Raw genomic sequence first — 16,213 nt, 5'->3', positions numbered from 1 at the left:
ATGTGTTTTACATTCACTACTGCTGGACCTAACAATTCTATGAAGTAGAAATATTACTTATACACACAGACACTTCACAGATGGAGAGAATGAGACCCAGAGAGGTTATATAACTTGCCTAAGATACGTAGCTATAAAGTGACAGAGCTGGTAAGTCGCAAAAAAAATACATTCTTTTCCCTACCCCAATCCCCCTTCATTCCAGATCCTTGTGAAAGGCCAGTGTCTGTATGCCCTGAACTTAGAGATGGACACTGTCCTCTAGGAGCGCCCTCCTCAGTGAAATGGTCCTCCCTTCAAGCCATCTCTTGCATGAAGGGCAGACCAGAAGAATCACACAAGGCCTTCCTAGCAGCTCAGGGTGAAGCAGGCGTTTGCAGTGAGTCATCTGTGGAGGAGCTCTGAGCAGGCAAGAGGGAGAGGCATTCTTTGGTCAAGCTGGGGAGCAGGGTGGTGAAACTGCTCCACACCCCCTTCCATCCCACCACGTGGGCTTGGACCCTGCCCTCCACAACAAAGGAGCATGCTTGCACCGAGAGACCCCATGCAGGGTCCATGGCACCCTGGGCCCTGCTCTGTCCCTAGGCCATCATCTCAGATCTAGAAAGACCCTTCTATGTCAGTGGAACCAAGGCCACGTCAGATTTCTTTCCAGTCTTCAAATGCTCAAACTTCCTCCCACCCCAAGACCCTTGCATATGTGTTCCCTTGGCCTGGGATACTTTTTCTCCAAGCCTTTGTCTCTGGGACCCAGGTTAAACGCTGTTTCCTCGGATTGGCCCTCCCTCCCACTCCACTCGCCTCCTTCCATCCCTGACCTGAACTGTGCCCCTAGTATTTTCGCCCCAGGTTTCCCGTGCTTTCCCTCTAGAGCATGAATCTTACTCTGAAGGGACAGGATTTCTGGGTTAACGTGTATCTGCCACTGTGCAGAGGGCTCCTTAATGGCAGGAGGCCTGCTGTTTTGTTTAGCAGCCTATCCCCAGGCCCTGGTACACGGCAGGGACACAGCAGGTAATGTTCAATGTATGTGGCAGCCCTGAGACAAGGCCCCTATTCGTGGTATCTGGGAAGACATAAGCTCTGGGTTTGAGTTCTGGGGCCGGGGCCTTGGGAGTGCTGGGATCAGTCATGGGGAGGAGCGATGGACACATGCCAGCACGTGGGCTTCCGTGCAGTGGGAGGGAAGGGGAGGGGATCCGGGAAGGTAGTACCACTTACGGACTATCTACCGAGTGGCACGTACGGTCTAGGGACTCGGGGATGCATCGTTTCACTGTGTCTCCACAATCTGTTTTACGGGGAAGAGGGAGACACAGAGAGCCGCCCTGCTTAAGGCACAGCCAGTGGAGGAATGAAGCCTTGGCTTTGCACGGAGGGATCTCTCTATCTTTGGGGGAGTCATGACTGGTCCCAAAGATGCACGTCCCCTGACTACCATACCAACAATGTGTGTGAGTGGGAGCTTTCAGACTTGTGGCCTCAGCAGAACCCAGTCTGACCCTAGTTCAGTCACTTAAGCTGTGTCACCTGGGGCAGTCTTAAAAACTTACTGAGCTTCTGTTTCTTCAGCTTCATATGGAGAGTCAGAAAACCTTCTTCACAACATATGGGAGGGGGTTAAATTTAAGGAGGTGACATATGCACAGCATCTAGCTTAGGGTCAGCAGACACAGCAGGGACTCTACAGAAATGGTCCTAGGGAACAGAGACCGGCACCTTCCCCTCTCCCTCTCAAACAGTCCTTCCAAAGGCCTGGCCACTATGGCTATTCTGTGGCTGTTCTCCCTAGTTCTCCTCCAAAGAAAAATGTAGACACGAAGCCTTCAGAAGATACGGATTCTTCTAGCCTGGGATGAGGACGTGTTTCTGGAATTGCAGTGGGACTAGCTGAGTTAATGTTTACCCCACATGGTTTCATGTCTACAGATACTTATGGAATTGTGACTGGGCCATGTTTCATCTCTCACTTTAGGTTTTCAAGGAATCTTAGGATTTCTCAGCGGAAACGATCTGGGTTTAGCTAGGCCAGGAGCAAAACCTGATTGAGGAGACTTTGCTGGAGTTTGATGAGTGCCCTCCGTGGGTTGTGTGTGCATATGTGTGTGTGTGTGTGTGTGTGTGTGTATGAGAGAGAGAGACAGAAAGACAAGGCAGGTGTACAACTCTACCAATCAAAGGGATTCTGGAAAAAAAACCCTGTTTTTAAAGTTTTCCCTTCTAATCCTACATACTTTGGGGGAAGCTATTTATAAATAGTATTTTGAAGTCTTAAAAACAACTGAACAGTATTTTGATAATACTGTTCTATGGCACTACGAGAGTGAGGAACCCCTGTATATAGAACCAGACAGCAGCCTGGGGTTACCTCAAAGCCTCCTTACCTGGAACAAGCCCACAGGCAAGTCTCGGATTCTGGGAAGCAGCTGGCCGCCAGGCCCAAAGGGCACAGCAGAGAAAAGTGCCTCTTCCACAAGTGCCACGGGAGGGGGAGGGGCTCTGCTTCCAAACCCAGCACCCCAACTTGCACAGTGGGGGCAGCCTCCCCCGCAACGTGACCTGCACAGTGAGCGGGTGGTCACTAAGACCAGACACACAAAATCAGGGAAGCAGGTGGGGCTGGCTGGCCCTCGCAAAAGGCTCCGGCTACTCCGAGGGCTTCCTCTACGGGAGGCCTGGGGTCTTGCCGGCACGCTCCGTACCTTCTCATAATACTGGATGTTCTTGTCTGCCATTCCCATGAGCAGCTGCCGGAAGTCCTGCCTCTTGTTGTTCTGCCATCTCTCCATGTCGGCTTTCAGGTCTGCATTGAAACACTCCATCCGGTCCTGACATTTCTCAACGTCCGCAGGCACCTGGGAGGGGAAAGTGGAAAGGGGGACTCGGGATGTGGAACTGGCGACCCCATTCCTCAAGCTCCCTTGTGAAAGGCCAAATCCCTACATGCAACGCTGTGAACACAGCCCCTCCACGGGGGGGGAAGGGGGGCATTTAACTGAAGGAAGGGCCTTGGGTTTTCAGGACTAAAAGTGCTATCCTGACCCAACTCTCCAAACCCACCCAAGCACAACGGAGACTCATGGGGGAAACACCCCCCTATTTACAAACAGGGAGAGGAAACCCTGCACTTCAGAGTCATAGACGTTTGGTTCCTCCTTTTTCCCCATCTGTATGTAAAAATGTGTGTAAATTCTGCAAACATACAGTAGCATTTGGCAGTGCCCCTGCCATTCTCCTCAGTCCGATAAGTGAAATCAGAAAAGGTTTCCCCACATCACAGGAACTACTCCATCACCTGTGACATCTAATAACAGCTACCATCATTAATCACACAATTAACTACACACATAAGACTATCAGCCCACTTCTTCCTCTGAACCCCACATCACAAATCAACTTGAGACCGATTTACGCAACCCCAGGTTGCAGATAATCAAAAATCATGAGTTTAGGTTAGGGAATTCTGAGGAAATGGAAGGAAAATCATTTACGTGTGTCAAAAGAATCTGAAATACGAAGATGAAGAAAAATACAGTGGGCTATTTCAAGTTTTTCTCTTCTTCTTAAGATTTTATTTATTTGACACAGAGAGAGTGAGAGAGAGAGCAGAAGAAGCAGGGGGAGCACTGGGCAGAGGGAGAAGCAGACTCCCCGCTGAGCAAGGAGTCTGACATGGGGCTTGATCCCAGGACCCTGAGATCATGACCTGAGCCGAAGGCAGATGCTTTACCAACTAACCCATCCAATTGCCCCTCAAGGTTTTCCTAAAGAAGTTTAGAAGACTTTCTCAAAAATGGAACTCTGTCACAGTCAGAGGACCTTATGGCTTACCCGGGTCCCCAGAGCACAAAGCTGGCTCCTCTCCTCACTCAAGAGCTCCACAGGGCCCTGCAGGTGCCCCAGGGGTGGACGAGCCTAAAACCGGGTCAAACACCCACATGCCAGGTGCTTCGTGACAACAAATGAGGACTTGAGTGTTCTGAGTGCCAGCATCTATGATCACAAATGGCTTCAAGCCATGGGTTGCCATCAGGGGTCAATCTCTACCCACCAGGGAAGTTCTCTCCCCAGGCCTCATGGGTAAGGGGAGGACCCAGAGAAGTCAATAAAGGGAGGGCCAAGGCTGTGGGAGCCCGACACGTTTGGGGCTTCCAGAAGTGCCGAGGGCCCCCCAGGTCCTATGCAGACGGCTGCAGGATGCAGAGCAAGGGAAGTGAGCAGCCTGGGGCTGGGGCGTCACAGGCCTGGCACAGGGTCTGAAATTGGGTGAGGCAGGAGGAGCTGGACAGAAAGCCAGAGGGAGGCATCCCGGGCAATTTTTAAAAAAGGAACTTTCCTTCAAAGAGGAAGAAAAGCCTTTTCCAAAGCACCTAGCCTCTGGAAGAAGAAAGAGGACCTGACTTTTTCTTCTGACGTCCTGACCGCAGTCACCCATCACTGCTGTCCAACTCAGGGGAAACTGAAGAACCGGTGAAGCCCCCACCCACCCCCGCCCTCACCCCTCCAGAGCCTTCCCCACAAACATGCAGGGAACCAGCCTCCGTGGAGGCCCAGCGAGCCGGTGTCTCTGGGCCTCACTCCCCTGCAGACACCGTCCAGCTCCCTTACTCCTCTCCCAGCCGCTGCTCATTTTTAGCACCGGGTGCAAGTTCCCTGGAGCAACTTCCCTTTTGCTTAACAAAAGCGCTGTGGCCAGCAGGAAAAGCAAAGCTCTGAAAAGAGAACTGCATCAAGGCCCAGGGAGAAGAGGAAGGCCAGGGCCTGTGATCCAAAGGGTCCAGCTCCTGGGTCTGTTCTGAAGACGGGAACTCTGGGGGACCCACAAAAATGAAGAGTCAAAACCACAGCCCTGGATTTTATGATGGCCGGAGCCTCCACTGGGGAAACATCGGTAACCCATGATCTTCACACTGCAGTCTGTGCTTGGCACAGAGAGAGACCGCGGGGCTTCGGGGTCCGGCGGCCGGTCTTATCTCAGGCTGCTGCCGACATTCTAGCTGGGAAGAAGTGAGCAGGGCTGCACGCTCTGGGGAGGGGGTACCGGTACTCTCGCCTCACTCTGAGCCTGGTGGTAAGCATGCGGCGGAGGGGAGCTGGAGGGCGGGCGAGTCCAGCTTGGAGGAGGGATTGCGCCTCCTGAAGAAAGACCACTCAGGCCACGGACTCTTGATTTCAGCTCAAGTTGTGATCTCAGGGTTGTGAGATCAAGGCCTGGATGGGCTCCGTGCTGAGCAGAGAGTCTGCTTGAGGTTCTCTCTCTCCTTCTGCCCCTCCCCCTGCTCTTGCACACGTGCTCTTATGCTCTCAAATAAATACATCTTTAAAAAAAAATAAACACCACTGAGGCAACCGACAGGGGGAGGGCTCTCTGGAGTGACAGCACATGCAAGTGAGAGAGGAGAGGCTGTATCTGGACCCACCTCAGGAATCCTCACAGGCCACAGTGCCCACGGAGGACAGAGAACCCCGGCCGGCAAGATGGCGGGGGGCAGAGGGAGGCAGTAAGGAGATGAGAAGCCTGGGTTCCTGAGTCCAGGTTTTCTCAGTTCCACTTAACATGTGCCCCCCCTTTGGGAAATTAGAAAAGCCTTGTGCTTCCTATAACTATACAGAAAGCTCTAGAGCCAGATTTCCAGAGTTGAAATACCACATCTACAACCACCTCGATGGGTGACCTGGGGCCTCTCCAGCCGCAGCTTCCATTTCTGGATAACACCAACCACCTCCTAAGGTTGTTATGAGGCTAAACAAGATATTACATATAAAATATTTAGTGTCTGGCATAGATTAAATGCTCCACAAATATTTCAACATTTCGATCAGCGTCAATATTATAAATTGCTGCTCAGAAAAGATAATCTGCCACGTGCGCAGCACACCCCAGTCAAGAACAAATGTTATGAACTTCATTCCATGTCATATAAAAAGTTTTTTTCCCCCTCAAATATGAAATACTATTAAATACATTCATTCAAGCTTTCCACCACTCTTCACCCAGGCTACCTTACCCTGAGATTTTACCAGAGATCAGAGATGAGTCAAAACCAAAATATATTGGCATGAGATCACCCGGGCACCGTGGAACCGGGGTGGTGGCTCTAACAGCATGAGGTAGAGGACAGATCAGGCCAGGCTGGTGGAGACAGTCCTGACAGATGTGGCAACAAGCTGCATGTGAGAAATAAGATACAGGAAGTCAGAGGGGAGCCTCTGTAGTCTGTAGTCTGGGTGGCCAGCGGGGCAGCAGCACATCGGAGGGCTCAGGATAAAGGGCGGGTGCACAGACCAGAGAAAGGGGCCTGCTACAGCCATGGGAAGGGGGAGCCCCCCCTCCACAGAAGAGACAGAGACAACTCAACAGCAACCTGATTTAATATAAGTAAAGGATGTGAATAGACATTTATGCAGAGAAGATCTATGAATGGCCAGTGGACATAGGAAAAGGTGCTCCCTGTCACCAATCACTAGGGAAATGCAATTCAAAACCCCAGTGAGAACCACTGCACATCCATTAAGATGGCTACCAACAGTGATGAGGACAACAACAACAAAATGACAACAAAGGCAGAAGCGACTCAAGTGTCTGTCCACGGATGGACGGGTAAACAAAAAGGGGTATATACAACGGTGGGGTGTAATTCAGCCTTCAAGAGGAAGGAAATGCTGACACAAGCTACAACACAGATGAACCTTGAGGACATCAGGCTAAGCGAAATAAGGCAGTTACCAAAAGACAAATATTATATGACTCTACTTCTAAGAGGTAGTAGTCAGACCTACAGAGACAGAAAGCACAACAGTGGTTGCCAGGGGCCTGGGAGAGAGGAAATGGGGATGTGTTTCACGGCTACAGTCTCAGTTCCCCAAGATGAAAAGAGTTTTGGAGCTCCATTGCACAACACTGTGGATTTACTTAACACTACTGAACTGTAAGCTGAAGAACAGTGAAGGTGGTAATTTTGTTTATGTGTGTTCTGCCATGATTCAAAATTTTTTAATATATGGGGAAATCACAGAGAAGGTTGGGGGTGGTGGTTGAAGGTTAGAATTCATGGAGAAGCCTAAATGTGTAGGGTTAGTACAGGGATCAGCAGAGGTGACCCAGAAAGATGAGCACAGAAGCAGGAAGTAAGGCAGGGTAGGCGGAGCCACAGAAACACGTGGATTAGGAGGAGGAGAGGTTAGGGGTTAGGAGGAGGAGAGGGGGAAGGGCTAAAAGGAAGAGATGAAGAGGAAGTGGGAATTGGGATGAGCCTTCCGAAGAGACCAGCTGAAGATTCCCAACTTAATGAAGAGGAAGGTGACTGGCATTCTTCTCACTTTTGTCTCTTTCTGGATGGTGTCCTTGTGACAATCGGTTCACTGACCAGGAACATCCAGCTTCACTCAGCTCAATGTTTTAATTTTTTGACCGAGGTGTCATTAGAGTTGTGGTATCTTGTGTCTGAAGGATGTTGACATAGAATTACTCAATGCTAGGCTATCGCTTATCATAAGACATCAACAAGAAACTACCAGGTGGGCCCTCAAAAGACAACATTTCTAAATAGAGACAAGGTTGTATTTTCCACAATGGCTCCCTTCTCTCTCATGAGAATTTCCATTACAGAATATGGGTTGTTGGAGCGATGGGAGAAGGGTAATGTGGGATGAGCTTAAGCATTTTTGTGTGTTGGGGAGCAGGGTGGGAAGCAAATTCGTTCAACACTCATCTAAAAAATGAGCTCTGCCATGTACCAGGCATTTCTAGGCCCTACAATATAAATACCTAAATTTCTTTCTTGGAGTTAGGCTGGAGTTATCACATTATCTGCTCCCTTGATGACAGTAGGTTAATAAAGTCCCTAAATATTGTATAAGGCAGACATGATCCCAAGGCTTGGGGGAAGAGAGAAGGTTCTGGCTGTATGGGACAGGTCTCAGGACCAATGACAAAACCAGTTCAAGATGGTAGTCTTCTCAGCCATGTGTGCTGAGGGAAAGGTGGGGCAGAGCTTCCTCACTGGTGCTGTGTGAATAAACAGTATCGATCCCCAGCTGGTCACCTCATTTCAAGCAATCTGTCCTGTCTGTCCAGGTTTACTATACAAATATTTTCATTTTCTACGTGAGTCAGAGATGAAAAAAAGTTGAGAAAACACTGAGACAGGGCTAAAGATCAATAAGAGGCTACTGAACTGGGCAAATAGGAAGGTACTGGTACCCTGAAAGAATGCTTTAAACACACACACACACACACACACACACACACAAACAAATTTCAGAGAAGAGCCGGTAAGGAGGAAGAAGTGAGTGCTCAAGCCCGGCAGAGGACAGGCGCACTGAGAATAGAGGAGCCATGAGCTCACCTCCCTGATGACTGGAAGGAGCTCAGAGACACAGAGATGAAGACCCAAGAGAAGGTCTACATTCTCTCCCCCAGCTCCACTAGTTTAATCTACACACACAATAGCCGGAACCTCTACCTCAATGGAGCAAGGCTTGCTGGGAGCCCCAGAGTGGGGATGAAGGGTTCTAACATCGGAACCAGACACATCCAAGAACCAAGTCCAGTTCCACGCCTTGTTAGCTTTGTCACGTATACTGCGTAATTCCCCTGAGCCCAGACGCCTCAGCTGTACAAGGCGAATAAGGACATTATAGAAGGAACAACATAAGGAAGGTGACAGGGTCCTGCCATTTCTTGGCTGATGTGACCGCTGGCTTTCTACCCCAGGCTAGGATGGCAGCCACCATGGAGAGAATGGGGAGACATCAGGCATGTCTCTCTTCACTCATCTGACGTGTCTGAAAATGACAGATGACTTCACAAAACTCTCGGGTCTGTAGAAGCTCCACATGGAGAAGTCTCCTTGCCCCCATCTCGCTTTAGAAGAGAGTTCTTGCTCCCGGCCACATTCCCCGGCCCAGCACGGTCACTATGCTGGGGGTTCAAAGAGCTCTGCAAGGTCCATGGTCTTCAAGGTGTGTGCAAGCGACCCCGAGCTCCAGTCCCCTTCCCTACCTCTGCTCAGTCAAGGAAGCAACAGCTCAGTACATCCTGTTCTCTGCTCCTACCCTTTTCCACGTGACGCACCTTCTCACCTCCAAGACAACACTACGCGTTTCCAGCAGCTTCTTCACCTGCCGGACCTACGACAAGGCCACTTATGGGTCAGGGCTTAAAACAGCATGCTTCCCCAACCCCTCCACTTCTTTTTATTGTTTGAAGATAACTGTAAGATTTTTGTATTCTCCCTTGGCACCCCTCCTTTGTTCTTTCTGGAATCACGCGAATAGATTAGCACTGAAAAGAGCCCGTCACAGAATGGAGTAAAATGTGCAACTTCCCTCCATGGTTTACTCTTACTGTTCAGGTTAGTGTGTGAGCTCCCAGCCAGTTTTAAATGCAATTCCTCATTGTGTCTAGTAACAGATCTGATACCCACTCTGGATTCCGGGGTGGGGGGGTTCACATGTGAAGATTTACATGAGTCTGGGGCCCTGACAAGCGCAACGTAAGGCAGCCCACTAAATGCCTGTCATTGCTCTGACCTCAAAGTTCAAACGAGACAAGCCAAGTCCGCATAATCCGAAGGTCCCCTCACCGGAGAAGAAACCCCCTCAGGCTCTGCTGACTTTTCTCAACCCTAAAAACAAAGCAAAACTTTGAATTCTGTGATCCTCTCGGCCCATCCCTGCACATGGCCTCGCCACAGTCAGCAGCGGGGACCACAGGACACCTCTCCTTCCTCCTCACATGGCCTCTCTGGTGTGAAATTCATACAGCGGGCTGTGGAGACACACAAGGCCATTTCTTTCTGCCGGGTTTTGGAGAAGTGATCGGATTCTGATACCACTTCCCGGCTTCACAGAAACCAACTTTCCCTCTCTCTTTAGAGCAACTCTGCAAGACTTCAGCCTCAAAACAAGGCAAGCCCCTAGGCTTGCTAAGACCCTCAGATGTTGTTAACGTGCCCAGAGCCCTGTGAAAACCGCCCGTCTTCAGGTAAGAATCCTTTCCTTCCCGGCATCCCTGGGACCAACCTGTGAGCAATCTTTTTTTTTAGAAATTTTATTTCTTTGACAGAAAGAGAGCAACAAGTAGAGGGAGAGGGAGAAGCAGGGTCTCTGCTGAGCAGGGAGCCTGACCTGGGGCTCCATCCCAGGACCCTGGGATCACGACCTGAGCCGAAGGCAGCCGCTTCACCAACTGAGCCACCCGGGTGCCCCATCGAACCTGTGAGCAGTCTTGTTCCTGCTCTCGTCATGGACAGCAGGGCCCACTGGGTCTTTGGGGTAAGAATCCGTGCTGACCCACTTCCTGACGCCCTGCCTTCTCTTGCCAATAGCAGCTCTCAGCAGAGCTCAAAACCAGACAAAACAACAAAACACAGCAAACATTCACCTGCTGATGGGCTGCAGTGGAGGACAGGCATTCGGGAGGGCTGGGAAGGGGAAACTTTAGAACACAAGGTCATCATGCCCAAACAATACAGTGAAAAAAAAAAAAAAAGAATTAAGCAAAAATTTAAAAAAAAAAAAAAAGCCATAAGGGCAACAGACCAGGAAAAAACAAAGTTCACAGTCAGCATTCCTCCTGGAGACAGGCGGAGCTGGAATGGGAAGCCGAGGCCCCTCCACGGAGCCTGTTTCTACATAAGACACTATGCTGACCTTCACAGCAGGAAGCCTACAAGGACTAATGAGCAAACCAGTCCAGGCTGGAGGACAGAGCTGGGATTTGAACCCAGGGCTGTCTAGGTCTAAATCCTCTCTCTTTCAACCAAACCCTTACTCACTGGGGAAGGCCACCAATGGAGCCCTCCGCTGCCCCCCAACGTAGTTGCTGTCCCAGATTCAAAACTGGTGGCACAATTTCTGCCGCTCCCACCAGGAGATAACACTCACTGGTGCACCAGCAACTGAGAGCCCGTTTGGTTAATTACCACCATCTAACTACGGGCAAAATTAACATGGGCGTGGCTCAGCACCCCACCAGAGAGCTGGAAGACCAAGACTGCCTCCCCACAGTGTGCTGAGAGAATGTAAGCATGTTCAGACGTCCTGGTTAGTCTCCCTGGCTGGGAAGAAACCCTTCCCCCTCTTCTAAGAACTCCTGTGGTCAAGGGAGGGTGTCTTATGGGTGATGCTTTAGGAAGGTGGAAACAGCAGCAGCAAGAAGATTTCAACACCCACGGGGTCACCCAGGCCGGCAGGGAGCATACAGCAACGAGGCAGGAGCCCAGCAGCTTGGCTGGGTGGAACGTGGGAGCCAGAAACCACTGCTGCCTCGGCTTCATCTGCTCCCAGGTGGTGCGACCTTAGGCAGCCAGCACGCCACGGCACAGTCCGCATTCCACTTGGCCTATTAGTCATAACCTTCAGCTCCTGTCTTTACAAAGGAACTGTTCCGTACAGAGCGGAACACATATTAAATGACAAATCAGCCTCCGAGAAAGCTTGTATTCAGTGCTGAGCAGGGATGAATGCTGACGGAACACCTTTTATTTATTTAAATTTTTTAAAAAAGATTTTATTTATCTATTTGTCAGAGAGAGAGTCAGAGGTCACAAGTAGGCAGAGAGGCAGGCAGAGACAGAGGAGGAAGCAGGGTCCTTGCTGAGCAGAGAGCCCGATGCGGGGCTTGAACCCAGGACCCTGGGATCATGACCTGAGCCAAAAGCAGAGGCTTAACCCACTGAGCCACCCAGGTGCCTGCAACACCTTTTAAATACAAGATCTTCATCTCCCCAACTAGGTCAGCTGCAGAACTTGCTGTCTCTCCCTTCCTCCCTCACCAGGAAAAGTGACTTGTTATCTATGTCGGAAAGCGAAATTGTTAGAATGAAATTTCATAGGGTGCATCGGTGGCTTGGTGGCTTAAGCATCCGACTCTTAATCTTAAGGGCATGAGTTCAAGCCCAGCATGAAGCCTACTAAAAAAGAAAGAAAGTTCAAAATATACAAACACAGTATTTCATGTCATTCCTTTAAATGGCAAAGTGTTCCAGAATATCCCAGGAATGGCTCAGAACTAGTCGAGGGAACAGGCAGCTGGAGGACAGGGTGTGGCTGATCCCCACGGGCCCCTCATTACACACAGGACAGAAGCAGGCCAACCTGTGGTGAGAGGAACGGATGAGAGGTGCCTGGCCTTCTGGCCATATCACGGTGGCACGCACCAGGCCAGTGACAAGAGTCCCTGTCCCTATCACCTGACTCTCCATCAGCTGTACCTTCACTGTCGTGTAGGTCACTATGGGTGACACATGAACCAGTGCAACAAACGTGGATTATAGGCCTGCTGCACACTGGGTAAAGACCCTGGGTACCCACAGAGCTAGGCAATTTACCCAGCTGCTCTGTGGCTCATTCCCCACCCACGAAATGGGGAAAGAACAATGCCTTCCCCCTGGGCCACAGATGGCTATTGTGGTGATCATGGGAGGCAATATCTATGTGTGTGAGTGTCACACACACACACACACACACACACACACACACACACACTATATGGAGTCAAGGTGTGCCATTTTTGAGGTGTGGGTTACAAATTTCCAAAGCTGGTTCCTTGCCAGGTGCGTCTCAGCACAGCTGTACCAGCAGCCGGAACCAAGCAGAGGGAGACAAACTGTTCTGCTGCCAGTCCATTTCTCTGAACCGTGCACCCCTGCGATTAAGCTTTCTTTTTTTAAATCTTTTCAATAACATTCCCTCCCCCCACCTCTTCTCTGAAAACAAACACACCTTCCAGTTACACCTTCCAAATACAAGTTTTCCAAAAACTACCCAAAAAGGAGCACAGTAACACAGGGGCACTGTTCCGAAGTCAGAAGCTGCAACATTCACTAACTTCGAGATCTTGGGCCGTGGTTTGCTCATCTCTCAAAGTGCATGACTGTTGTACGGAATCAGCGAGATACTGTCAACAATTTCATGCCCAACCTGAATGCTGGCTGTTATTAATCTTGTTTTTCTCTTGTTTTATCCCAGGAAGAAAAAGGCAACAAATGGCAGAGGGCAACACAAGGGATGTGTGTGTTTACCTCAGGATCCTTTGTCTGGACCCAGAGCCCTTAAATACACTCAGTCAGTGCTTCTTAGACTGTGGGAAAGGACCACTATCTGTTAGCTTTTCTCCCCCAGTATGACAAAGTCGTAGACCTACTATGTGTGACTCGTAAGCAGTTCGCTCCACATGAGCTAGTTGGACAACACTCCCGCTGCGGGTTCAACAACTATCAACCTGCTATCAAACCGCTGACCCTCAGCTTCTACACCTTTCTTGTCATGGGTCGGTAACCGTGGATGAGTCAGCAGACCACACTTCTGAGAACAGTGATCTAGACTGTTCTTCCCCCTTTCTCCTCAACCCCATTTTACAGAGTGAGGAACTGCCCCTGCGAGGCAAAGCTGAAAGTCAAAACAAAACCAGAAAAAAAACAAACAAACAAAAACCCCAAAAAACAAAAAACCAACCAACCCAACCCTGAGGAAACAGCAAAAAACCCCACGTACATGTTAGAAAGTTCCAGAAAAACGACATCAAAGAGAACAAATGGAGGACAGTCATAGCACAAACACAGCTCAGCTGGGCCTGACCACCTGAGCTGCACGGATCTAGGGACAAGACATCACTTGGCACCAGCGGGGCAGCTGCGGCTGCAGCCCTGAGGGCCCAGCCCTCCCGGGGAGCCTCCCTGACCTTGGGGCGGTCTTCCTTCCTCAGAGCCACAGCTTCCAGTTTGGCTTCGTACTCCGCTTGCACTTGGTCCCTCTTCTTCAGGACGCTCTGCGGGACAGGACGAGAGAGGGGAAGCGTGTCACACTGAGTTCGCAAAGGAGCCTCCCAGCCCCCAGGCAGTTGCTTCTCTGCCCCATTCCTCCCCAGGTCATGGCACACCCAGGCCCCGCCACCTGCTCCCAGGACAGTCCAGCTGCCATGTGGCACATGACATGGACTCTGGGGGAAGCAGGGGTGGAAGACGGGTGGCACGGTCCTCCGAGCTTTCTAGCACAGTAACTCAGCCTGGTGCTGGAGGTGACGGATGCTCTGGGTGAGGACAAGTAGGGGAACAGAACCACCGCAGCCACATTGATGAGAGGACTCGGCTGTGCTGGAATGTGAGGCTTGGCAGGGGACAGCGCAGGCCGTTCTCTGGACCGTTCGTGGAAAGTCTAAGTCAGGAGAGTTCTTGACTCTGGTTCACAGAGTTGATCCTGGTGGGCTGATTTGCTCCATGATCTGTGAGCCGCGCATCTGTCCCCCTGCTCTGGACCAGGCATCCAAAGAGCAAAGAGATACCCCGCCCCAGCACCTGAGGGGTTCCACCACGGGAAGAGGTGTAGACACAGCGCAAAGGTGCATCTATGCACAAGTCCAGAATCCCCAGAACCACACAGTGAGCCTGAGAGGGGCAGTGGTACCTGAGCTCAAACAGAGCCAGACTTGGCAGGGCTCGGGCGAGGCGAGCCAAGCTTCCAGGACACAAAATTGAAGGAGATAATCACTCTCGGACCCCTGTAAGGTTGGTACCTGAACCTGAGCGTCTCCCTAAATCTGTGCTCCGGGTGCCTCCCTTGACCCCACCTGCTGCCGGCTCCACCATGGAGACCCCACTAGGTAGGACAGAAAAGAATGCAATCCACGGTCTAGGAAAGCATCTGTCTTATCAAGGGTTTCTTTTTTCTCCTTTTAGTAGAAGAAGCATGAATGGCAAATTGAAAGTGCTAAGAATTTTCCTTCCCGCTAACTCAGAAGTCACAAAGCACTGCGAAAGCTTCTAATCTCAGGCTTTTCCCACACAGTATGGAATCAGGCAGGAAAGGAGTTTTGGCTCCTTGGCTAAGCAGGGGCCACCTTGTGTCCCTGACAACGTGCTAAAAAGGGAGAAGTGGCTGAGCAGTTGAGTGCACTTGGGGGGAACCTTCTACTGCAATGGGTTAACGCTGGGAACCTCAAGCCTTCCTCTGAGGTAAGTATTTCCTTTGAGAAGTGTTTTACCCTGTGAAGAATGTGAGGGAAAAACCTGTAATAGAGCAGCTTTTGTTTGCCACTTGTCTTTCTCCCGGATGCTTTGAAGCTCCCCCCGAACCCACTCCTCAAGCATTGAGTAGCAAAGTCTCACAGTTGTTCAACAGGACTCTCTGCTCTGATGGAAACGTCCCATCATCCGCACTTAATCCAGGAGGCGTCAGTCCCACCCGCTGATTGAACTACTGCAGCGGGCTGGCATGACTGAGGAACTGGACTTAAACTTTTGCTTAACTAATTTGAATTTAAACTTAAATAGCTGCCTATGGCTAGTGGCTGCCATACTGGACAGCACACAGATACATAAAGTAAAAACAAAAAAGTCAGGGGTCCCCTCTGGATTTCATAGAACCCAGAAAATTGTGTAAATCCACTAGTCTGGTACGAGCAGGAGTAAAAATCATAATCTCTACCCAAACACACGATGCTATCCAAACAGACCCAGACGTGATTCTCCAGGGCACAACGGAACAGCAAGGAGGGGCTGACGAATGAAACCCTCGTCACTGCCGTGGGCTCTCATCACGGGACACCTCATATCTTACTGGAAAAGGCACAGACCCAGACTAGGCATGGGTTGGGTTGTCCAGGTGATGCTGTCAGTGTGGCAAGAACCTCGTAACCAAAGCTAGAAGTGCTCTCCAAGCAATGCTTTGGATCCCAATCAGTACAGTGTGGGGCTTCCTGTCCCTTGTTCTGCTCCAGGACTCTCTGCCCTGGGAGCCAAGGCCCCCAGGAGGGGAGGGATGGCTAGAGCTCCACACAGCTAGAACAGATCAGATGCATCTCTTCTCCCTATCCTACAGCAGGCGAAGGGGCCCCAGGATTCAGCTACACTCCCTCCCCTAGTTAGCATGGCCCTCCCTGGCCCAGAGAGAGGTTGGCTTCTAACTCCTTAGCCACTGCTACCCCCATTGTCCCCTGAAGAGGCCAGAATGCTGCCTTCTCATGCTGCTGCTGGAGGATTCGCACCACCATCCCCTACCTTGCCGGACAGCAGAAAAGACTCACAAGGAGCCTGAAGAAGTAAACGGATATTATCCCCATTTTATAGACAAGAACACTAAGGTACAGTGGAGAGGCCTGGTTGAGGCCATTCTGCTAACCTCATAGCGGTGACTTGGGCATTTCCTGCCGCATTCCAGGAAGGCGCGTAGTTCCCCGGTCCGAGTGGAAGCCCAGCCCCACTGCAGATTG

The 16,213-nt window shown here is 50.7% G+C and overlaps 1 protein-coding gene across 2 annotated transcripts in view; it reads right to left on the bottom strand.

Annotated features, from left to right (window-relative positions):
* SNX30 (sorting nexin family member 30) overlaps positions 1 to 16,213 on the bottom strand; it is a 108,112-nt gene that overhangs the window by 6,718 nt on the left and 85,181 nt on the right. For both annotated transcript variants that reach the window (XM_004747824.3, XM_013053870.2), the window contains exons 7-8: positions 13,688 to 13,774; positions 2,703 to 2,855 (exon numbers count right to left, since the gene is read on the bottom strand). In XM_004747824.3, coding sequence (XP_004747881.1) covers positions 2,703 to 2,855; positions 13,688 to 13,774 — 240 coding nt within the window. The remainder of the gene's footprint in view (positions 1 to 2,702; positions 2,856 to 13,687; positions 13,775 to 16,213) is intronic.

Source organism: Mustela putorius, unplaced genomic scaffold (genome assembly GCF_011764305.1).
Source record: "Mustela putorius furo isolate JIRA1106 unplaced genomic scaffold, ASM1176430v1.1 tig00000580_pilon_pilon_pilon, whole genome shotgun sequence".
NCBI lineage: Eukaryota > Metazoa > Chordata > Mammalia > Carnivora > Mustelidae > Mustela > Mustela putorius.
The sequence above is the reverse complement of the archived record's forward strand: the minus strand, read 5'-3'. Positions and strand labels throughout refer to the sequence as shown.